General features: G+C 36.6%; 1 protein-coding gene across 1 annotated transcript in view; it reads left to right on the forward strand.

Annotated features, from left to right (window-relative positions):
- The window catches only part of RELN (reelin), a 495,668-nt gene that overhangs the window by 240,277 nt on the left and 229,565 nt on the right, over positions 1-25,826 (forward strand). Inside the window, exons 7-8 of the mRNA XM_029918775.1 lie at positions 5,341-5,437; positions 10,493-10,544. Of these exons, the coding sequence (XP_029774635.1) occupies positions 5,341-5,437; positions 10,493-10,544 (149 nt within the window). The remainder of the gene's footprint in view (positions 1-5,340; positions 5,438-10,492; positions 10,545-25,826) is intronic.

Below are 25,826 nucleotides of genomic sequence, written 5' to 3' on the forward strand. Positions count from 1 at the left end.
GGTATTCATAATAAATTATAATAATTTCTCAGACTGTGAGAAATTCAAGCAAAGGATATTTAAAAGACCTTGGCAGAAAGTTGATGGATTTGTTCCATCAAATCCTTATTGAGTCATTGTTCTTCCAAGTAGCAGCAACTCAGTGAGTAATTCTACATGGTAATTCTAAATCTTTAAGTTCAACAGGGTACCAGTGCCTTTGTAAATTTTATTTCAAGATTCTGGATCTGAGGTACCATGAAGAAGACAAAGGTCTTAGGAGGGTTGTTGAGCCAAATGAGGAGAAAGGCTGTTATCTGTTTGTTTTTGTTCTTGTGTTTACTGGTTTTGTAATTCCTGTCATTTTATGAAACAAAAGTGGTTCTGCAAATACATCAAACATCTGTTGTCTAGTCACTGGTTCCTAATGCCAGGCTGCAGACCATCTATGTTGGAGTCCTCTTTAAACAATATACAGATATCTAGGCTGCACCTGAATCCCATTTAATAAAAGCTATGGGGAAACCATTATTTTTCTGTTATATAATTTTGATTTGGAGACTTGATCAGTATTTATAGATAGATAGCAATTATGCTATGAGAATTCAAACATCAAGCCTCAGACTTCATATCAACCTTGACACTTTTATCATTAATTAACTTGTTTATCTTGTATTTTTATTGTATTTTTAAGTCTTTTTTTTTTTTTAAAGAAAGTGAGAGGGAGCAAGGGAGGGGCATAGAGGGAGAGAGAGAATCCCAATGCAGAGCTTAAGATCATGACCTGACCCAAAATCAAGAGTTGGCCACTCAGCTGACTGAACCACCCAGGTGCCCCTATCTTAGATTTTTAAAATTGAGGGGGCACCTGGGTGGTTCATCTGGTTAAGCATCTGATTTCAGCTCAGGTCATGATCTCGCAGTTTGTGAGTTCGAGCCCCGCATCAGGCTTTGGGCTGACAGCTCAGAGCCTGGAGCCTGCTTCAGATTCTGTGTCTCCCTCTTTCTCTGCGTCTCCCCCTACTCATGGTCTATCTCTCTCCAACCAGGCTCTGTCTCTCAACTATAAATATTTTAAAAACCTTAAAAAATAAAATTGAAGTATAGTTGACATACAATATTATATTAGTTTCAGATGTGTAACATAAGTATTCAACATTTATTTGTATTATGAAATATGTCACCATGATAACTGTAGTTATCTGTCACCATATAAACATATTAAAGTATTATTGACTATATTCCCTATGCTGTATCTTATATCTCAATGACATTTATTTTCTAACTAGAAGTTTGTATCTTTTAATTCTCTCCCCTACCTCATAGTAACTACCAGCTCTTTGTATTTATGAATTTTTTCTGTTTGCTTGTTTGTTTCTATAATTTTTTTAGATTACACATATAAGTGAAATTATATGCTATTTGTCTTTCTCTGACTTATTTCCCTTACCAGAATACCCTCTAGGTCCATCCATGTTTTTGCAAATGGCAAAATTTTATTGTTTTTTATAGCTGAGTAATATTCTTCTGTGTGTGTGTGTCTGTGTGTGTGTGTGTGTGTGTCTGTGTGTGTGTGAGAGAGAGAGAGAGGGAGAGAAAGAGAGAGAGAGAGAGAGAGATGTTCTTTATCCATTTATATATTGATGGACACTTAGGTTGCTTCCGTATCTTTGCTATTGTAAATAATGCTGCAGTAAATATAGTGGTGCGTTTATCTTTTTGAATTATTTTTTTTCTTTTGGGCAGACATGTAGAAGTAGACTTACTGGTTCATGTGTTATTCCTTTTTTTAATTTTTTGAGGAAACTCCATACTGTTTTCCATAGAGATGGACTTAATTTATATTCCCACCAACCAGTGCACAATGGTTCTGTTTTCTCCACATCCTTACAAATAATTGTTATTTCTTATCTTTTTGATTACACATTCTGACAGGTGTGAGGGTAATATCTCTTCGTGGTTTTCATTTGTATTTATCTGATGATTAGTGATGTTGAGTAATTTTCATATGTCTGTTGGCTCTCTAGGAATCTTCGTTGGAAAACATGTCTATTTATATGCTCTGCCCATTTTTTAATTGGATTATTTAGGTTTGGGAGGTTGAGTTATATGAATTCTTTATATATTTTTGTATAGTATCCCCTTATCAGATATATCATTTGCAGATATCTTCTTCCATTCAGTAGGTTGCCTTTTTATTTTGTTGGTGATTTCCTTTCTTGTATGAAATCTTTTTAGTTTGATATAGTCCCAATAGTTTATTTTTCCTTTTTTTGCCCTTGCCTGAGCAGACAGATCCAAAAAAGTATTGCTAAGACCCATGTCCAAGTGTTCACTGCCTGTGTGTTCTTTGAGGACATTTATGATTTCAGGTCTCATATTTAGATCTTTAATCAGTTTTAAGTTTATTTTTGTATATGATGTAAGAAAGTGATCCAGTTTTATTCTTTTACATATAGATGTCCAGTTTTCCCAACACCATTTGTTAAAGAGACTGTTTTTCCCCATTGCGTATTCTTGCCTCTATTGTCATAGATTCATAAAGATATGAATTTATGTCTGGGCTTTCTATTCTATTGATCTGTGTATCTATTTCTGTGCTAGTATCATACTGTTTTTGATTATTACAACTTTGTCATATATCTGGAAATTTAGGATTGTGATACCTTCATCTTTGTTCCTCTTCCTCAATATTACTTTGCCTAGTTGGGGGTCTTTTGTGATTCCATATAAATTTTAGGATTACTTTTTCTAGTTTTGTGAAAAATGCTATTGGTATTTTGATAGGGATTGCTTTGAATCTATAGATTGCTTTGGGTGATATGTACATTTTAACAATATTTATTTTTCCAATTCATGAGCACAGTGTATCTTTCCACTTACTGGTGTCATCTTCAGTTTCTTTCATAAATGTTTTATAGTTTTCAGAGTACAATTCTTTCACCTCCTTGGTTAAATTTATGCCTAGCTAGATGTTTTATTCTTTTATGATGCAATTGTAAATGGTATTGTTTCCTTAATTCTCTTCCTACTAGCTTGTTATTAGCATATAGAAGTGCAATGGTTTTCTGTATATTAATTTTATATCCTGCAACTTTACTGAATTAATTTATTGGTTTTAATACTTTTTTCATGGAGTCTTTAGGGTTTTCTATACATATTATCATGTTATCTGCAAATAGTGACAGTTTTACATCTTCCTTACCAGTTGGGTGCCTTTTATTTATTTATTTTTCTTGTCTGATTACTGGGAGTAGGATTCCCAGCACTGTGTTGAATAAGAGTGTCAAGAGTGGGCATCCTTGTCTTGTTTTTTTATCTTAGAGGAACATCTTCCATCTTTTCACCAACAATGAAACTTTTACTTTAGGATTCACTGGAGGACAATGGCAGATAGCCATTGTGAGAGTTGAACATTTAAAAATTTTTTCTCTGTGAAAGTTTGTGTTTCTCTCAAGCCAATTCACAATAACTTGGAGGCCAAATAATATTCATCTATCACAGAGTATGCCACTTTAATTTTTGTGCCACTCCTCTGTACTTTTATCACAATCACAGTCCTTGAAAAAATCAATGTACAGCTTAAAGATAGAGAAACAGGAGTAAGAAGTTCATGCAATAGGTTCTCCTGGGAAAAAACTTAATATGCCAGTTCTGGATGAAAATGGTGGAAATCTGGAGGAGGAGGAGGAGGAGGAGGAGGAGGAGAAGGAGGAGGAGTAATGATGATGATAATAGCTAACAGTTACAAGAACACATCATGCTAGACATGTGCCAGGTACTATCCTAAGACTTCAAGCCTGAGTAATAGTTTCGTTTATGAAGTTGTCTTATATTTCTTCATTCATTCATTCAACAGATATTTATGGAATACAGCATGTCAGACATAAAACAGGGAGCCAGAGATATGTTTATCACCTTTATGAAGCTACTCTTATGTTTCTTCTAATGTCAAAGATTTTTTTTAGAATTTTGCTTCACAGTAACAAGAAAGGGTTCAAATCTCCTACTAAGACTTGTGATGCTATGAGATACTAACATTTTAAATTTCATATCAGAAATTTTTCTGTTTATTCTAAAAAAATCAAAGTTTCTTGATCTTATTGATCTGCTTATAAGCACCTCAATGGAAGAGAAGAATACCAATTAATTTATGCAATTCACATGTAGGAAATCCATTTATTTGCCACGTTTTTACGTATTTACTGTGCTTCTGCCCATTGGCTTTATGGGATACCTGGTATCTTTTCACACTTTTGTCTTCTTCCTACTCCCTCTTTTTCTGAAATTAGCAAGCAGTTGAAAGGACAAAATATGGTGATCTCAAGAACAAAGGGCATGCTGCCCTTTCCATGTTTAGCACCTAGAATGTGAAGCCTAAAAATGTCCTTTCTGCATGAAACACAGCTCTCAAGTGGTTTGAGGTTCAGACAGAGGAAACATCGATTATCCTTCCTACATGTTAGATATGTAATGACTGTACGTTGAAATGTCGTGACACAGAGCATTGTATTTCTATAAATGTGCAAAGTCAAATTCAGAATACTCATACCTTCATTTTCTTCTAAAAACATGAATAATTTTATTTCTGAGATTCTGTCATAACTAACCACTTTTACTAGCCACTTCTTTTTTACAGTAATAGAAAAGCAGCTAATTAAGTTATTTGCAGGGTGAATATGTTAACTTAGTATCCAAAACTTGCTTGATTTAGAATTTGTATCTATTTTGGATTAATATATAGGTTAAATATAATATGATTTAATTATTTTGGAATAACATGGTATAGTTTATAGACATTTAGATTTATTTGAGGACAGTAATTTTAAACATTCACACAGCAACTCAAAAAAGGTTAAAATTTGTAAGCCATCTCTTATTTTCAGAGATAAAGTTTTAGTTCATTGTTTCGGTATATATTACTTTGCTTATCTTTAATACTTGCAAACACTGTTGTATCGGGTGTGATATATATTATATGTAATTATTGGTTATAATACCATCTGCTATTATGAAAACTGGTTTTGCCCTCTGGGTCCCATGTACTCTCTTGTTTAATCCTCAGGACGACTGTGTAAGATTAGGTCAGTATTGTTATCCTCATTTTATAGGTGAGAAAACCAAAACTTTGGGAAATTAAGTAACTTGCCCACCACTGAGAGTGACTAAAAGAACTGGGACTTAAGTTTAAGTCTTTCTGGCTTCCCATTTCATGAACATGTCACACTACCAAAAAACTGTAACCTTCCTCAAAATGTCGATTTGACCAAATAACGATAACTTACCTCTTTCCTACCTGAGCAATAAACCACTTTGTGCTACTTAATTCTCAGACTGTGGGTGCATTCTCTGTTCTTACAGGGTTGAATGTAACAACTGTGAGCTCGGAGAACAGTGTGGTGCAATTATGCATGGCAATGCCGTCACCTTCTGTGAGCCATATGGTCCAAGAGAATTGGTAAGTACATGCTATTTATGTACATTATTCCAAATACACTGTCTTTATGGAGCTTTTTGCCAACAAAATGTTCTTTCATACTCATATAAGTCATATGAATATTTGCAGTATTATTTATATTATAAATCCTATTACAAATATTTCAAAATTGGTAGCAGTGATTTTATAGTTTATTTTCAAATGTAAAAATAATTCAGGAATAAAATTGATAACATCAATGGATCTCATTATACATGTTGCATCATTATGGTTAGATGGCTTTTTAAAAATATGGGTACGGCAGGTGATATATATGACACACATATCTATATCACACGTAAATAATTTATGGCTGCATAAGTGCTTGCGTAAGGCTTTACTTTTAAACGTCTTATGTTTTCTTTGCAAGTCAAAAATGTTAGATGAGCAATTTTATCACATTATTTTAAAACGTGTCCTGACCACAAAGGAACTTTGCTGATATTTTTTAAAGTGGAAGTATACTAAATAAACCAGTTTTTAACAAATTTGAGTTTGTGTCACATTGTTCAGGAGCAGATTACTTTCCTTTAATTTAGACTGATTAGACTTGGCCTGCCAAAAATAAGTTCTTGGATCAGACATAAAATGAAACATGAGCATTCGAAATTAAAAGCAACAAAACACTAGCCATCAGCATGTGGCTAATGAGCCTTTTGTTGTTACTTGATTCTGGCAGAAAGACATTCTTGAAAAAGGATATAAAAGTAATTGTTATGTTTTACTCCTGGCTCAGTTTCTTGACGAGAAATGTTCTGCTTACAACATCTCTTATGCTTTGCTTTTCTGATTTTCAGCTTGAGCTTCCTTCTTTTTTCTCCCACATCTTCCTTATAGTGGGACTTTTGGGTAACAGGTATATTTTTCACCCCTACATCACACATTTTCTTTCAAATTCATTAACTTTAAAAGTGGTCCAAAGACTGGCTTCCACAGTACCAGGGGCGGAAAAAACTAGCTAAGCAATTAAAACAAGATTTAGTTATCAAAATGAAAGTCCATTAATTTTTGTAATGTGGTTCTTATTTTATGCTGCTTGACTGCCCCTTTCATGGCAATGGATACATTTAATTTATTAAAGATATGAGCTACAGAACATTGATAAATTGAAGAGTTTTTAACTGAAATTAGAACACAAACAGAATTAATTGGATGCAAATTAAAATAATAGGTGCTCATAATTCAAGTCTCACAAGGTATTATAATATTCCTGTAGACAAATGTGACTCTGGTAGTGAAGTTCTTCTTGAAAAAATAGATTTGCTAGTGCATTTTAAATAATGTACCATGACTGAATTAATTATCTATAACCCTTAAAACAAAATAAAATTTTATTGTAGTTAACTGAGCTTAGGATAATGCCTTTTTGAGAATGTTCTCCCATTCAGTAATATTTCTAGAAATGCTTGAAAAAATTTTCTTTTTGCTTCTAATGATTACCAAGAAATAAGCATATTTCAGAATATAATGCCAAAATTCATATTCAGTAGCATAAAAACTGAAGTATCTAGTTTATGTGATCCATGTATATTTTAATCCTTATTGTCTCATTCAGTTTATTTAGCATTAGAGTTTATATACCCAAAGGGCTAGTTTTGAATTGTATTATGTAATTAGCATGAGATTAGCTTTTCAACTAAAAAAGAAAATATTCAAAGTAATCATCTTCATTCAAGAAAGAAAAAAAAGCCCATTTATGTTCCCATCTAAGTATGAGGGATTGTGTTGTGGACTCCTTAGGAATAGAATAAAGATACATTAACAAAGATAGGGATGACACTCACATTTTACACACTAGCAACTTCTAATTCTCAATAATTTTTATACTGCATTGGTGTTCTGGGAGCAAAAATATAGACTGTACCCAAGTTGTGTTTACAGAAGACAGATCAACTGAATGAAAAGGGAAAAATTCAGTTGTCAGTTAACATGCTATTATGTTTCCTAAAATTCAAATAGTTGCTTGGTACCTCAAAACCGAATACAGTCAAAATTGTTGTGTAAGAGAACTGATGAGAGCTATCAGCCCCCCAAACATCACTTTTTAACAAAATGCCTTCCTATTTTTCATAAATGCAGTTCTTACTGAATTTGTGAAGCAGAGAACCACAGGCAAAGAACCTTAGTATGCTAAAGCTCTTAACTTTTATACTGGCAGCAAGAGCCACTCCATTTTGTGAATTTAGTCACATGGTCATTTTATTTCAATAAAAGCCAAAGTCAGGGAGAAGCACCACCTGTGGTTGCATGGGCATACCATGCAGTTATGTCCCTGCTGCTGCCTTGTGGCCGCCCTCTTGCATTTTATTTCACTCACTGAGGTCTCCATATTTCACGTGGCAATACCTAACTTTACTCATTTTGCTGGTCTGACATTAAGGTAATGAGGAACTCACTTATCCACTCCTTTAAGAGAAAATGTGCTCTCTCAGAGCATAAAACAAGTTGGTAATGCAATCCTTTGGTTCTTTTTTTAAAGAAATTATTTATTGAAATATTGTGTTATTTGCAAATGCATTTTAGTTACAAGAAGGAGTTTGGGCTACAACAGGATCAAATCCCCCAAAATTTACAAGGATGATGTGCAGAAAACACAGCCTCAGCCTGTGGTGAATTCAGATTCATTTAGTGATCATACTAATTTTCTGTGGTTTGGGGTCTAATTGATAAATCAAGACCACTGAAACTTGGTAGGAGAAAAGTTCTGACAGACATTCAGAGTTAATGCACTATTTATCAAAAGCCATTTAAAAGGCCCTTTCATTTTCAGAAGGTATGATGTAAAGACTGTATATTTTTTTAAACTAAAATTACATATGTGAACTACAGAATAATAATTTATTTATACCTAAATTTATTAACACCTAAATGTAGGCAAACAGATTTTATAGGGAATGCTTCTTGTTATTTTTTCTCTTCATCTTTCTTATTCCTTCTTGTAACTGACTATTTTACTAATAGGTTAAAAAATAGATAAAGGTAAAGCAATGAGAGTTAACCATTCTACCAGGCCTTAGCTTCCCTGGTCAAGAAAAGAAATGTTGAATCAATGACTAATCTAAGTCCAGGGTCATTCTCAGTTAGCATGTGTAATTTGAAATTTGGCAACATTCCTGGAAACTTGCTGTGTGCCAGCAGCGGTCATGTCTGTGGAACTTCATCATGCAGGTGACACAGTCTCATTTATTACACCCAGCAGGATAAGTATCTAAGACTCTAGTATACCTAATGCACCAGCCTTAGCAATAACCATGGTGTTTTTAGCATATCTGATAACCATTGTTTCAATGAACTTCTACTCAGGAGTCTTTCATGATTCACCTGGGAATCTACTCAGTTATATAAAATCAGAGATGGAATGAGCATTCATTCAATTTGTGTGAAAACTTTACAGATTTTCATTTGCCTCTTTGGACTGTAAGATCAAATTATCCAAGTGAAAAAACCATGAGGGCAAATAGTTGAACTTACTCTAAAAATTGTGAAAAACAAAATCAAAACCAACACAGATTCCTTTAAAGCTAATATCCTAGTTATTTAAAGGAAATTCTGTTGGTCCATTTTTCTCTAATGACTCAGGCTAGGGGAAGAGAACAGGAAGCAAGACTCTAGGCATGAAGGGTCAGTTTTCTTGTAGCAAATCATCTGTGATAATGAGGGGTTTATATTACACAGAGAGAATTTCCTCTGACACCCTAACTCAGTGATTTTTGCTATGGTTAAAATCAATTAGGAACTGATATCTATAGTGATATTTAACAACTTATAAAATGTCTCTCTTGTCCTCCCCTCTTTTACCTTTCTTGCTTCTTCATGAATTTTAAAGTCACATATTTAAACAGTACATTCGGCCATATTTCAAAATTGTGTTGTAGAAATGGAAAGCACCCATCTGATCTTTTGATATTCACATCTCAGCTGAATTCTGACTAAACAAGAGGCTTGCTCACTTGTTTTTCCACCAGTTCCCCTCAGTGATTCATGACCTGGGTGTCTCCTGATCCTTCCATAATGTGGACTCCATTACATGGGCACTGATAAATCTAAGGATGATATTATGACATAGAAGAAGCGGAAGTAAGACAGCCAACTGCTTTTACCATGGTGGAAACACACTTGTCCACTTTGTAACTTCTAGATGCCGCCATGGGAAGCATCCCATACATTAGCTTTATAGGGTCAACAACAAAGTATTTGAAAAATGAGAACCCTAATTCTCATCTCATTTGAGCTGCTATGGGTCAAAGTTGCTGCTCCACAGAATACATTAAAAAAATTAAATTTAAAATTATTAAAAATTAAATAAGGTACCATTCTTCTTTCAGCAGGGGGGAAATTTTTTAAGCATGCTTCTTCAAGTGATGAAGAAGAAGTAATAGAAATGTATTAGAAGGATATTTCTAGGCCCATAATTTGATTACCTTTTTTGTAGAGGTAATGGTTTTATTGACAAATATTCTACGTACAGTATTCTACAGTTCATTTATTTAATGTATACAGCTCAAATTTAGTCACAAAATCATGCAGTCATTACCACAGTTATAGAACATTTTTGCCATCCCCTAACAATATCCTATTCTCTTTAGTTGATGTATTTCTATCTGTTTTTCCCAAAATAATCTTTTTCTTCTCATTTGCTCTTAATTGATCTCCCAGCTTTTGTTTGGGAGCCTTTTTATGGCATTTGCTTTGGGCTCTAGATCTTTTGGGGTAGGATGGAAGGGATGTGGAGGGGTTAGTGGAAGGGTCTGTGTTAATAGAGCCCTCACAAAATTATCTGGCAGATCACACTAAGCATGGTTTTCAACAAGACCCTGAGAAAACATATACCATGAGGGCCTGAGTCAGGATCTCACTACTGTTCCCCATACAGAACCATGAAATGTATCCGTGTTCAGAAATACTAATGAAAATAAGCCAACCACTGGATAAATCGAATCTCCTGTCTTTCCTCTTTTCACTCTCCTTCCTACAGCTTTTTCTCTTTTTCCTCCTGTCTTTCTGTCTTGTCTTATTTTGGTATATTCCTTTTTCTAGATTACCACAGGCCTTAATACAACAACAGCCTCTGTCCTCCAATTTTCCATTGGTAAGTGTTTTTAGCAATTATAGCAATTTAACTTGAAAGTGTTTGTTTTAATCATAGTGTACCACCAGGAGTACAGTGCCAAATGCTTTTAGATTTAGAGAAGAGTCTGTCTGAACATTGCTGTAAGTAATTTAACACATTTTAAAAATGAAATTAAAAATTGTAAATGCTGCATTCTGTTCTCATTTCTCTCCAGCAGGGAGCGGTATATAAGAATGATACAGATAATCCAAATTGTTTCAAAGTGATTTACATATGGATTTTGAATGTTTGCGATTATAAGGTTACAGCAGTAGAATTACCTTACTGGTTGTGTTTTGTTCAGATTAAAATTAAAAATCTGTTAAATTTCCTGTACTTTTACTGCCTGGTAGTGAAAGAGAATTATTGTTCCCTGAGAGAAACCAGTTAGGGCTTAATATTTGACATAAATAATCTATGTTTGATTCAGACATGGATCATTTAAAAATGACTCCATCTAGCAGTATTTCTTTTAAATGCTTTTGCATTAGAGTTAAAAACTCCTACCCTGAGCTTTCAGTAAAAATAAAGTAGCTTTTGATCAAATATTTACAGTTTTGTTTTCTGTGTTACTTTCCATTCTAATTTCCAAAGGTATATATGAATAAATACCATGTACAAGTTTCCAGTAGGAATGTTCTAGCTAAAGAAAGATACTGCCCTTCTAGATGGGAGCCACTTTTATTGATCTCCATCTTGTAACATGGAAACCTCCTCCCAGCCTCTACCTGTGACTTGAAGATAGCGGCAGCTAGGCCCTGGGGGCACCTTCCTCCAGTTCTGCCCCGACCTCCCCACCCATTCCTGGTCCTGATCACAAGGCAGGGTTCCTGGGGCCTCACTGTGGAGGATTGTACCCCAGAGCAGTTTTCTCCCAGCCATGTAGTTGTCACCTTATCTGTGCAGCCTGATTTAAGCATCCGTAGGTGTGATGTGAGACTGCCTGGCTACACTTTGAGCTGTTTTCGTCTCGCATTGATAGCATAATTACAACAATTTACAGAACATTCAGAAGTCCATATGTGGTCATAAAGGAAGCATTAACAAAAACATGATAATGAGCTTTTTTTATGAGGGTTTTCTTCGATCTATTAACAAGTGCATCCTAAATTTTCTGTAAATGTAATATTTTTATAATCAGAAACAAACGAAGTTCATTTTTTCAAAGTTGGGATGCTACAAAAACAAATTTTTAAATCCCTAGCGTGACAAGCAAGTAACTTAGAGGTTCTTAACCAGAACCAATGTGTTTAAATTTATTATACTATTTATATCTTTTTTAAAGCTGAAAGTGTTTTCCTTTTTATCTGTATTCTAAGTATTTACTCTAAATTTTTTGTTAGGGCAATGAATATTAATCTCAAATATTATCTTTAATCAAAGAAAATATACAAGAGAATCCTCTTTAAAATATATGCTTCCTGGGGCACCTGGGTGGCTCAGTTGGTTGTGTATCTGACTTCGGCTCAGGTCATGATCTCACGGCTCCTGGGTTCAAGACCTGTGTCACGCTCTGTGCTGATGGCTCAGAGGCTGGGGCCTGCTTTGGAGTCTGTGTATCCTCTCTCTCAGCCCCTCCCCTGCTTTCTCTCTCTCTCTCTCTCAAAAATAAATAAACATTAAAAAAGAAAAAGAAAAAAGAAACCACGTAGTGGCAAACCACTGGCTGAATGGTATGTGGTGGTGAGTGGTAAATTCAGCATAGTGGGCAGAACTTTTCAGAAATGGTTTTGTGTATCTCATTGTGAGTGCTTGGAGTAGCCTCATTCTGTTCACATGGACGATGTGAGGGGGCCGTGCTCTCAGGTTCGAGAGATGTCATCATTGCATGAATTCATCCTCAGCTGTATTAAGTTCCACAATAACCAAATGCCAAAATAGCAAATGCGGCCAAATAGCAGCCATTGTATTTATACTCATTTCAAAAATTACATTGAATGTGTTATTAAAAAAAAAACACACTGCATGTAGACAGTCATATTTCTTTGTATGTTGTGGAATTATCCAAATCTGTACTGAGGGTGTTTAAATATGGTCAGATTTAGTGTCACACCTTGGAAGTCGTTTAGGATGTTAAAGGTTTGTTGTGTAGTGTGATGATTCAGATGTAATCTAGACAATTTTCTAGGGAATTCTGTCATAATTTATTACTTCAGTGGTGAATTACATTCCCAATTATGGACATATAACCACAGTTGAATAAATTATTGCCTTGATACTTTTATACTGCTCTTGTAAACATTTTCAATCGCATGACAAGCATTTTCCAAGAGAATCCCAAGTACCTCATAGATATGTGCCCAGAAATGTCTTGAATTTCTATGAGTATCAAATAAACTCTATCATGACATTGTTTAACAGTAGTGCTCTCCTAGCTCTTTCTAAATATATATACCTACACACACAGGTGTGCATGCACACACTTATAAATATATGCATAAATATTCAGGCTACCTTAACCAAATGCATTTTAAATTTAAAGCATCCTGAAAACAACTCTGGAACCTGAAATTTATCAGGTTATCAATAGATAACCATCAGGAAAAGTGTCCTAAAATGTTCTTAGAAAAACTTTTCATTTTTCCATCCCAGTGAAAGATCTCATATTTATTTCTATGCTGAAGCATTGATCTGCTACAATCCTCACTTGATTAATTAGAGTCACCTAGTAGAATTTATGGCCCCAGCCTTAGAGACATTTACCCATTTCCTTTAGATTTCCTCTGGGATAGGAAGAAAAATTCAAGGTGATGCCTTTACAAACCATTATCTTACAAAATGCCTCCAAACTGCTTTCTCAGGCAAGGTCCTGGGTCCAAGGGAAGTGCTGATAGTGTTTTTTTTTATCTTTCATTCATTTAACAACATGTCATTGGATATTTGCTGTGTGCCCAGCCTTTTCCTGAACTAACTCTAACTATAGAAAGACAAGGAAAAAAAAAGAAAACGTTTTTATAGTGCTTAGCGGTTTGGTAGAAAGCTCCTGATGCATACAGAACATGAAACCTCTAGAGAGCTGCCAGATTGTTATAAACAGAGATGGACATGATCATGACATGACATGATCATGGTCCCCATGATGGCCAGTCCTTTACAGTAGATCAGGTCAGGAAGGCTTCTTAGAGAGGAGAATCCCTGAACCCCAATAACAGGAGTCATTGGAAAGGACAAAGGTTTTTCCAAGTGAGGAGACAGAATGACAAAAGCAAGGTATAAGATGGGAGCATGAGTGTCCTCTTGGAGCAGAATGACTGGCGAAAGGGTGGCCATGGTCAGTGTCAGAGAAAATTGTGTACATTTGAAGAGTTCACCTACATCATCTGGGGTGTTTAAACTTAATAGAAGTCAGAAATGGCTTCTTTCTCTCTTGGGCAATAAAGAAATATAATGAAATTAATTCTTAAGGAAGATCATTTGGATAGTTGTGTTAAGAGTGAACTTGTCTCCTCCTTGCTATAAGTCTACACTAACTCACTCAATAAGATCTTGCCAAGTATTATGCTTGTTTAGTTTAGCCTAGCTCTTTCTATAGATTAATAGAATTTGTAGGCCAAATGGGGATTAAAGGGAAAGCATTCAGAAACCTATGCCTTGAAGAACAGAATTTGGCTCAGGAGGTAAATCTGTCTTGTCCATCATGGTATTCTCAGCCCCTAGCCCAGGGACTCAAAATAAGTAGATGTTCATACGTATTTCTTGCCTGAGTGACAAGTCACTATTGCAGAGACATCTGTAATAATATGTAACCAAGTGCTAAATTGGTTCGATGCAGACATTTCATGGCGAGAGAGGTTTTGGGCATGGTGATCTGAGGACCTCTATCAGTGGAAAAGTTGACCCAAAAGGAAACATAGAATCACCAACATAGTGTACTTTTAGTGAAACCAGTGGACAGAAATATATATCATGTATTTATTAGTTATTATTGAATTAGCTAGAATCTACTACTTGTTCATAATTTATAAAATTAGGGGGCGCCTGGGTGGCTCAGTTGGTTAAGCCTCCGACTTTGGCTCAGGTCAGATCTCACGTTCGTGGGTTTGAGTCCCGCATCAGGCTCTGTGCAGACAGCTAGCTCAGAGCCTGGAGCCTGCTTCTGGTTCTGTGTCTCCTTCTCTCTCTGCCCCTCCCCCTCTCATGCTCTGTCTCTCTGTATCAAAAATAAATAAAACATTAAAAAAGAGAGAGAAAATTAAAAAAAAATTAGTACCGTTTTTCTTTGGTTTTACTTAGGGATATCCTAAAGATTTGGGCTTTGAGTGTGCATTTTTTTACTCCCTTTTTATTTGTTTTTAACCATCTGAAGACAGAGAAGAGTCATAAAATTATAAATTTTTTCTATTTATAGATTAAAATATGAAAATGTCCTTCAACCTGAATTATTCTTGTATGTACTGTATGTGCTACAGAGTCTGATATATGAGAGCTACTCATTTTGTATGAGTGTATTTTGAAAAATAAAAACTAGAAAATTATTAAAGTTACACATACTCTTATTGGTGAATTGGAAGATTGCTTTGCAACAAAAGTGATCTAGCATTATTTTTTCATAAACAGATAATGAATTAAATGCTACTTATATGAGATACTGTATTGCATTTTAGCCTAAGGGAGGCAGCTTTTCCCTCAAGCCTAATTCATAACATCTTCATTACTCAGAACTCTTTTCAACAGAGGAAGTCTCTCTCTACTCTTAGAACAGCTGATTCAGAGGGAGGAGAAATTGACCCCTCTATGTCTTGGTAAGGATTATTGCTCATTTCCTCTGTAAGCTTTCTGAGATCTGTTTCTAAATTAGACTCTCATTTTTTTCAAAAGTCACTCTCCTTGGTAAGTGAGTTAAACCTTGGAGAATTTATTATGAAATAGTGAAAACCTCTTCTAAAAACATAATCTCTAAGTATGAGAGAAACAAAATCTCTGATGACTTGAGCTCAAAACAGATATTAATAAAATACAGAAGTTTAGAAAAATTAAATGCTGAAATTGGTTTAATATATATGCATTTAAGTATTTGAGTGCTGTTCTAATAGAAGGCTATCAGTAGTAAACTATAGGATGAGAAATTGATCATTAGTATAGACTAAGTGGTCTTGCCTATGAAAGCTTAGGGGCCTAACCTGTTATCACTGAATCCCCACTTCCTCCATATTTTATGATACCTACTGGACTCTGTTGTGATTTATATGCTGGTTATTTCTGTACATCCACTTTCACCCTTTAAAGTTTCAATGTTTAAAGCCCTTTAATGGCTATGTAATGTACAAGTATCCCCGTTTGCTCATCGGGTGGAATTTTGTTCACAACTAGAACTAAATAACTGTGGACTGTATTTGATTAAATTCATAGGATAGGAAAGAGATTAGGTGATGTTCCACATTGGTGCTCAATACTATACCCACTCTTGACTGCTGAGATGAGGGAGCATCCTGAATGAAATCCATGGGCAATATTCAAACTTGACCTAGGCCAGCAATTTTCACTTTTTTACCGGTCAAGGATTCTTGATTGAGGATTCTTCTTTCAGAGAGATCTTTAGGATGTATGCTATGTATAATGTAATGTGTCTACGTCACTGTGAAGAAAGCCAAACCCAAGACACTGCCCAACCTGCAAGGACTTTATTTTTCAAATGTGTGTGTGGGGGGGGTGTGGGTGTGGGTGGGTATCCGCGTGTGAGAAAAAGCCAAGGAGTGGGTGCAGACCACAGAGGAGAGTGAGAGCACAGCCTGTTGGTAAATCCAGACAGAGGGAGGTCCAGTGGCAAGACTTTATCATTTGGAAAGGAGACTGCTAAGAGCAGGTGTGGTACTGCTTTAGAGGCTCAGCACCACAATTAAGATTAGAGAGATAGAAGCCTGCAGGGGGACAAGGCAGAAGCCATTCTAAGACCTTAAGATCAAGGTCAAAGCCAGAATGGCAGCGAGGGTGGTAATGCTGAGTTTCCAGATTGCTGGGATTGAGGAGGGGCAGTACTTAACACCTGCTGCCTAAGGTGGGGATCGGTCTTTCTAGAAAATGAGCCAGACCTCAGCACTGGGCTAGGTTGTATGGCCTTGGCCCTGAGAAAAGGAGGGCTGCTTGGCAGGGAACCTGGCAAAGCCTGACACATTTTGCATTTCTCTTCCTTATGTTTCTCCCAGCAAAGGAAATCATGAAAGTTCTATGCTGTGGGCTTGGGAAGAGACTTGCAAATGGGTGGGCATTCCAAAGTGACTGGAAATAGCATGGTAATCTATAAATTGGGAGAGAATTGGTTCCTTTATCCCTTATGATAGGAGTGGCAGTAAGAGGAAAAACTATAAATATTTTGGAAGTGAGAGAATGGGAATAGGACTTAAAGAGAGAAAGGTACAAAAGGGGAGAAGGACAGCTGTTCATTTTATATCCTGTGGTCATTGTCCATCTGCCATAAACTGAAAGAAGTCACCTAATGAGGTTTGGGGATTTCAGCCAAGGAAGTGACTAAGGGGCAAAATATTAAGTACAATAAATCACCTACTGTCACATTTATTCATTAAGAAAGGTTTGTAGATCCAGTAGCCTGTTTACTAATAAAGTCAGTCAAAACAGAAATTATTGCCAGTAGCAACATTCTAAAAATAAACAAATACAAAACAGAAGGTAAAGGAGAGTTGCTTTGAAAACCCAGCCCTTTTTCTACATCATAAAAGAGGTTTTTTGAGTTTAAAGGAAACATGTTTTGAGTGTAAGTACAGAATATTATTGAGGATTTTTACTGTTGCACTTTATATGACCTCCCTTAATCCTTAATATCAGTTTGCAGTAAATGCTTAAAATGGACATTTTACTTCCAAATAATGGTCCTAACAGTACTATCCTTGAAATATGCTTCTTCAGCTAAAAATACTATAATCCCCCCATCCAAGGTTATTTTTTTGGTGGGCAAAACAGAGGTGGAAATATAAACTCTAGATTTCCATATTCAAGCAATTGATTAACTGATCTTTGGGGACAATCAAAGATTTTGGACATGATTTCTCTAAGCTGGCAATTTGCATTAATAAAATAATGATTTATCTGAACTTCAGTCATCTTATTTTACCAAAATTGAATTCCTTTGCTCTTGACAGATCCAAGAATTATTTGAGGATCTCCTCTCGTGTGGAATGGAGCCGTTCTTAATTAAAGTCAGATCTGTGGTCTCCTTTCAGTCACAATTCTCATCCCTGTCATTTGGGACTGAGAAGCCCCAGGATGCTTCCCGGGGCTGCCACAAAGCATTATCCGATACAGTAACCCTTTTTTTCTTCCCTGCCTCTTACCCACAAATCAGACTGCTGCCCCTTTGGTTATAGCCCCTGAACTTCAGCAAGGCATGAGCTGCTGCCTATTTACAGGCACAGGCCAGGCCATCCTAGCCTGTGCTTCATGAAAGCCTGAAGCAGCCCCTCACAGCAGGATGGAAAGGCACAGTGAGACATGGGATAAATAGCCAGATGCCTCCAAGGAGTGGGGGAGACTCAGCTCAGCTGAGAACATCCCTGTTAGCCGTTGTCTAAGAATTCATAAAATAGTCCATGTGGGGCCCAATTCTCACCTCAGGTAGATTTTTCCCCCTTTTCCTTGAATTCTATGTTCCAACTGATGTGGGAACAACTGATGTGCAGGAAGGTGATAAGTAGCAAAAACAATTTGTTTCAAAGAGAATAAGGCAAGAAGCTAGCTCACTACTAAAGCAGAAACATTATTACCTTTTTTACAAAATTTACAAACGCATGGAACAAATGTATATACATGTGCCACATAACAAAACATTATGCACAGTACATAAAGGGTAACAAAGTTGAGGATTTTGTTCTAGGAGAGGAATAAAACAAACATGAAAACTAAGAAACATGAAGCCAGTTATCCTGGAAATTATAGCATGATGTGCCTAAAATTGAGTTATCATTTAATGACTATTCATCACGTAGTACTTCTATGCATATTTTATCAAGATGTTGTTCTATGTATAGTAGGTTATTTTGATGTCATGGGCTAATGCCCTTAAGTTTTTTTTGGCAGTCTCAGTAACAAAGGAAATAAACATCCAAATGTAATGCAATCATTGTTCTACATTATTGTGGTTACTGGAAATTAACATGCCCAACTGCCTCCAGTAAAATATTTGAACAGAAGTTTGTAAAACTAGAGAAACATTGATCATGTACATAATAATAATGATCTATGATTTGCTTATGGCAGAGTTATTTTGAAGAAGATGAATTGCAAAGTAGCAAATACACTTTCACTGTTTCTTGATGCTTTGGGGGGACAGTGAAATTATTTTCTCCTCAGTGAAAAGTACTGTCCTCAAAAATCACTCTTAGCAAGAAAAGGGTAGGTAACTGCCAGAACTGCTTAGTTTACCAATATCTCCAGGTTCTTCATCACATTTTTCACAGTATACAATGCAGCAAGTTTCCTTTTTGAATGCCCTACCCTATAGTAACATGTAATATCCACTGGGAATGACAGTGTCTAGCTTTTTAAATGCTTCTCTAAAAACTCCCCATTCATCTCTTCTCTCTTTCCATTTGCTGCAACCTCGAGCTAATGGTCCTGTCTTCCGTTTATCTACCTTGAAAAGATGAGAAGATAGGTTGATATGTTAAGATCTGCACTGGTCATAGCAGGGAGTTCTAAGTAGCTAGATTACATCCATTTCATTACTTTATGGTTTTTCTATATCAAGAGCTGTGGTTTACATGCAGCTCCTGGAGCCCTGCTTGTCTCTGAGGTCTGCGTTTTGAGTAATGGCAGCAGCAGCAGTTGGGCTGCGGGAATCCTCAGCAGAGCTCTGTCCAAACACTCCTCCAGCCTTCAGTATTTATGGGCCCCGCTCTGCTATCTAGAGGCATGATTTCTGGCAGTGCTTTGCCCCATCTATAAATTCTGTGAGATCATTTCTCTCCTCCTTCTGTGGCTCTGTGCAACATTTAAAAAGGCAGCTTGTTTTTCAGGCAGAGCTTTGAGGAAAGAGGCTGCCTCCCAAGAGGACAGCAGCTCCTTCCATTGTTTCTGTTCTGATATACTTTGAGAAGTCCTGGGCTTTGTGGAAAAGGGCGTAACCAAATAAAAATAAAACTGCCCAGGCATTGGGAGACTAAAACCATATGATTTTCCGTAAGAGTAAAAGGAAATAATGGGAACTCCTGGAGATGGAGTCTCACAACCCCTATTCTGTAATTCCAAATGACAAAAAACTCAGAAAAACCACTCACCTATTTTTTTTTTAATTTACATAATGGCAACCCCTACTGTGACCTGGATTCATCTGTCAGCAAGTCCTGACTTGAAATAATTTAAGGCTATTTAAAATCTTTATTGATACAACTTATGTGATCTTCATGCATTTCACTACAGAAATAGTAATGTATTTGATTGCAGAGTATTGCCCCCAGACTTGGCTGGGGATGTTGCATAACATGTGGTTATGCACATCACCTTTCTGAAATCCATAAATTAGTTATGTAAGTAAGTAATGTGGATCCTGAAATTTGTCTTACCTCCAGGGATTATGGACCTCTGTGCCTGTGATCCTGAGGAAGGAAATAAATCTTAAATACTTAACAGTAGAAATTATGAATATTTCTATTTTTAAGTGGCCTTGATTTTATACCAAATTAAGCTATTTTTTAAGCTGTTTGGTTTTTTAAGCAACCACCCAAGAGGGATGAGGAGAAAGAGAAAGGTGTATTTGGGAATTTTTTAAACTTCCTGGCCCTAGAAGGTATTTGTAGTCTCCGTACACGTATGCTGTTCTTAAAGGGCTACTGTGCAATGAACAGGTTTTCAATGTGCTTACTAGGGGCTTCGTTCATTAGCACATAATTGCTGTTTGCCAACAGGCTGGTGTATTCTTGGCATTATGAACTCTAAGAGCTCTTTAATATTTTCACAGTCATACTCCAGTAAACAAGGCCCAGAAGTTACAGGTTCTCCGGGACTTCTGTTGAGTCCCTAAGTTTCATGAAAGTTAATGTAAGTAGGCTTCATTCAGGTTCATCTTCAACATATGCCAAAAGTGAGTGGCGTGTGTCCAGTGTAAGCAAACAATTATTTAAAAGTTGTTTCATTAATCCTAATGCAGTTATAATGTGATCATTAACTTTTAAGAATGTTTTGATTGAGCCAAATCTGCCTTAAGTAATAGAGAAGGAAATGATAACTTTTTGTTCTCTTTTTCAATGTTGTCCTGCATTAAAATACATTTATTGCTTGAATGTGCAATGCTAAGCAAAGTGGAAAATGAACTATGTAATCTAGACTTCTGTGCTTTAGGAACTGTGATTTAAGACATTTATCAAATGCAGGAAGGCACATGAAGTACATGCTATGAACAGAGGTGGGTCTAGGTTTTGTGAGTCTACATTTGAGGCTTATATAATTTTGGGTAAGGCTAGACTCTCTTAAAGGAAAAATACATAACACTACACATTCAAAGTTAGATGCAAATGTGAATATTTATTTCGAATGAGAAAAAAGGGGTACCTGGGTGGCTCAGTCAATTGGGCATCTGACTCTTGATTTTGGCTCATGTTATGATCTTCCCGTTCATAGGATTGAGCCCCATGTCGGGCTCCCTGCTAATAGCGCAGAGCCTGCATGGGATTCTCTCTCTGCCTCTCTTTCTGCTCATACACCCACTTGTGCACTCTCTCTCTTCCTCAAAATAGATAAATAAACTGTAAAAAAAAAAAAAAAGATGAGAAAAGAAATCACAACAAATTACACATTTTTAGAAGCTAACAATACCCTAAAATCACAAATCCAGAAATATACCTTTGTTAACTGACTGAAATGCTCTATAATACTTTTTTTCCTTGAAAATTTTGGCTGCATCATCTTTTTTTAATGTTTATTTTTGAGAGAGAGAAAGAAAGAGAGAGAGAGAAATGAGCATGAGCAGGGGAGAGACACAGAGAGAGAGGGAGACAAAGATCTGAAGCAGGCTCCAGGCTCTGAGCTATCAGCGCAGAGCCCTATGTGGGGAATCAAACTCACGAACCCTGAGATCATGACCTGAGCCTAAGTCAGATGCCTAACCGACTGAGCCACCCAGGTGTCCCCTGGCTACCTATGCTTAATATTATAATTACAATATTTTCTACAAAGAAAATAGAAAGATAATTCTGCTTCTAGCTTTGTGGTTCAAAGGGGTTTTTTTTTTTTTTTTTTGGCAATTATTAACATTTAACCTTCACAACTCCTTATTGATAACATCATTTAAATGTTTAGGATCATTATCAAATTGAAAAATCTTTATCTTCTTTCAGGTATTAACTGTAAGGTTTCAGGGCTTCTTAGCTTTTCTTGTATAATCAAGCTTAACTATTCCTGAATTGCCATCACTCATTAAACAGTTTATCACCATGGTGATAATGAGTCACAGTGCTAGGTGTGTCTGTGTAGTGGGAGGTAGCAATGTTCCTGGAAGCTCCTTCTATGCTGAGAATGTCTACACTATCACCATATCACACTAAACCAAAATAACCTATTTTCAAACTCATTTCCCCTTAGCTGAATCTTAAAAGCAGCCATGGCCACTCCAACACTACCCAACATGAGGGAACATGGCGAGGGAGTAGTCAGAATTCAGACTTGACCAGTAGCAAATATTATAAAACATGGTCATGTGAACATACCACTAGAGATCCTCCCAGGGCCTTGGAAGCTACTCACAAATGGAAGGGGCCCTGAAGCTTGACCTTCATCAGCTTCATAGTGAATCCGCTTCTGTCTACACTGTTACCTTCTACACTAACATGTTAGACATTACATTGATATGTTAGAATTAATGCATCTATGTTTACATTCTGATAAATTTACTGTCATTTCCAGACTTCTTTCATGCCCTCCGGCAAGGTGCCTCAACTATAAATGCCATTTTCCCTTTACTTAATATTCTGCTGGTTTACTTATCTCAGAACTTCTATGTAAAGACCATGGAGATTTCTTTTTTTTTTAAAGTTTGTTTATTTATTTTGAGAGAGAGAGAAAGAACACAAGCAGGGGAGAGACAGAGAGGGAGAGAGAAAATCCCAAACAGGCTCCACACCTTCAGCTTAGAGCTGGACATGGGGCTCCATCTCACAGACTGTGAGATCATGACCTGAGCCGAAACTGAGAGTCAGACGCTTAACCAACTGAGCCATCCAGGTGTCCTCATGGAGATTTCTATATACTGCTGTGGCTAGTGTTCTAATTCCCAATAAATTTTTAATCTTTAAAATCATGAATACTTTTTTAATGTAGATATTTTAAGCCATGTATTCTTTATATTCATTATATCGTACAGCGTGTTTCCTTGTCTTTAAGACTCATTTTTATTGACAAACAACTTTTGCTGTTGATATAAACAGGGAATAGAAAAAAGCACCGAATCAGAAGTCAGGCCATACAGTCCTTCCCTGGCAGTTGACCTTGCCACATAAGCTCGGGCAAGAAGTGATAGAGGCTGTCTGGACCTCTAGTGACTCATTTGTAAAGTGAGAGTATTCATCTTCATGACTTTCTTCCCACTATGGTCCTAAATCCTAGGACTGGGTGACAAGAATGAACCAGGTGTTAACTAGGAATACACTTTGTCTGAAAGCATGGTGATGGTCTGTTCTAGTTAAAGCAGCTCCCAAAGAAATACCAAAGTACTTACCATATCTTCATTCAACGAGTTTTGGTTAATAACTTGTAGCTTGTTCTATCACCAAGAAAAGTTATTAAATAGGGGACATCAAGTGAATGATGTAATATTGTCACCCAAACAGATCTCAGCATGAGATATCAAATGAGCTTCCCCTCTGGCTTTTCCTACAAGAGTGTCGGTCTCTGGGCGGTAGATTGAGGCATCTCCTTAATCTGCTGTGAAGCATACAAAAGAGATAATAATAAGAGTACATTTATCATGATGAACACTGAGTAATGGATAGAATTGTTGAATCATTATATTGTACACCTAAAACTAATAAACACTGTATATTAATTATACTTAAATTTTTTATTTTCTAAAAATTTTTTTAACATTTATTTACTTTTGAGAGACAGAAAGAGATAGAACATGAGTGGGGGAAGGGCAGAGAGAGAGAGGGAGATACAGAATGTGAAGCAGGCTCCAGGCGCTGAGCTGTCAGCACAGAGGCTGACGTGGGGCTCAAGCCCATATACTGTGAGATCATGACCTGAGCCGAAATCAGACACTTAACCGACTAAGCCACCCAGGCACCCCCAATTTTTTAAACAATAATAATCATGGAAGAGAAAGTGAGAAAAAAAATTAGAAAAAATTTTAATAAAACATTTAAAATAATAAAAGTAATAATGTATTGTATTTCTAAAAGACATTCTTCCTAGAATTCAATGGATTCTTTCCTAAATTCATTTCATTCATTTTTTTCAACAACTGTTCACTGAGCTCCTCTTGCCTGTGAAGTAGCTCTCAAGGCCCTGGAGAGACGGGATTTACAAGACAAAATATTTGCCCTGGTGGAGCTGGCACCTGGGGGTGCTGACAAATGAATGTGTCAGCAAGTAATCAATGTGATGAAAAAAATAAATCAGGGGTCAGTAGGTGAGGGGTAGCATTTTCTTGGAGATAACTAGGAGAAGGCCTCTGAGGTATAACCCTTGGGCAGAGGCCTGAACTGGGTAAGAGGGTTAGCTTAGCAGAAGGGACAGCCAACACAAGAGCCATGTGGACTGCCACTGTGTCACCAGAAGAGCCTTGTGGAAATGTACTAGATGATATCTGACTTCTTAAGTGGGAAAGGTGGCTCAAAGGGTATGCATTTTCTACTGTTTCCTGAGTGACAGCCAAAGTCAACACAAATGGGACTTTGTCACAAGAATGTTAACTGGGTTTTTGAGTTCACATGTAACTCTGACATAAGAAACACTTTTAGGGGTGCCTGGGTGGCTCAGTTGGCTAAGCGTCCAACTTCAGCTAAGGTAATGATCTCAGTTTGTGAGCTCAAGCCCCACGTCGGGCTCTGTGCTGACAGCTCAGAGCCTGGAGCCTGCTTCGAATTCTGTGTCTCCCTCTCTCTCTGCCCCTCCCCTGCTCATACTTTGTCTCTCTCTGTCTCAAGAATAAACATTAAAAAATTTTAAAGAAATACTTTTGATAATTGGTTGACCCGTCAATTAATTGGTTGATTGCTAGGTGAATCATCTTAGCCTGGCTGCCTATAACAGAAGTGGAAAGTTACTTGTCTATTTTTTTCTAAATTGTACTAGGGATAGCACTATTTAAATATAACCAGGGGTAGAAGTTGATACCAATTTCAGTGGTAATTTTATTTTATTTTATTTTATTTAAGTTCATTTGTATTGAGAGAAAAAGTGTGACTGGAGAAGGGGCAGAGAAAAAGGAGAGAGCAAAAATCCTAAGCAGACTTTGCGCTGTTAGTGTGGAGCCCCATGTGCGGCTTGAACGCACAAACCATGAAATCATGACCTGAGCTGACGTTGGACACTTAGCCAACTGAGCCACCCAGGTGCCTCTCTATTGTCATTTTAAATTGAGGAAAATGATTCGTAGATCAGACTAAGATTACGATAAAATATTTTTTTAGAATTACAGTGATGAGGCTCTAACACTAAGAGAAGCAACCATGGAGAAGTAAGCCTTTCCATTCTTTTTATTCTTTTACTATTAAATAACAAGTACCAGATACGGTTAGACACTTGTAAATATTAACGGTTTCTTTAGGGTAATGATTATTTCAGAAACAGATTTACAAGTTATTACAGAATTTGTTACTTAAAATACAGATGTGGATTACCTGGTATCTTAAATTTAATCCTGGCTGCAGTATTATATCAGGTTCATGTTTTTCATTCACATCATTAAAATTGTCTAAATTGGGAAATGTTAGGGTGTTGGTTTTTTTGGAGTGCAGTTTTCTTAAATCTCTTTAAAATGCCAAAGAAACTCTTTGGAAGAACGTTAACCTTTTGTGTTTGTTCTGAAAACTCAGTTAGGATGTTATCACATTGATCTGGGGGTGAGAGTGATCTAAGGAGGTAATGGTGAAGGTAAAGGAAAGGTATAGATTTAATAAATACGCAGGAGGAGGGTCCAGAGGTTTGGGTGGTGGGCTGCGCGCTGGGCAGGGGCAGGAGGGGAATGTTCAGGGAACCTGCAGAGACCTGACGCCCACGGAAATATGAGGTTTCTGCTTGGTGCAGTTTCATTCATTTCCTATCATAAAACCTGAGAGCCTGTTTGGTGACAGGAGGGTATTTAGGCTAGAGGTGGTT

This window comes from Suricata suricatta, chromosome 2 (genome assembly GCF_006229205.1).
Source record: "Suricata suricatta isolate VVHF042 chromosome 2, meerkat_22Aug2017_6uvM2_HiC, whole genome shotgun sequence".
Taxonomy (NCBI): Eukaryota; Metazoa; Chordata; class Mammalia; order Carnivora; family Herpestidae; genus Suricata; species Suricata suricatta.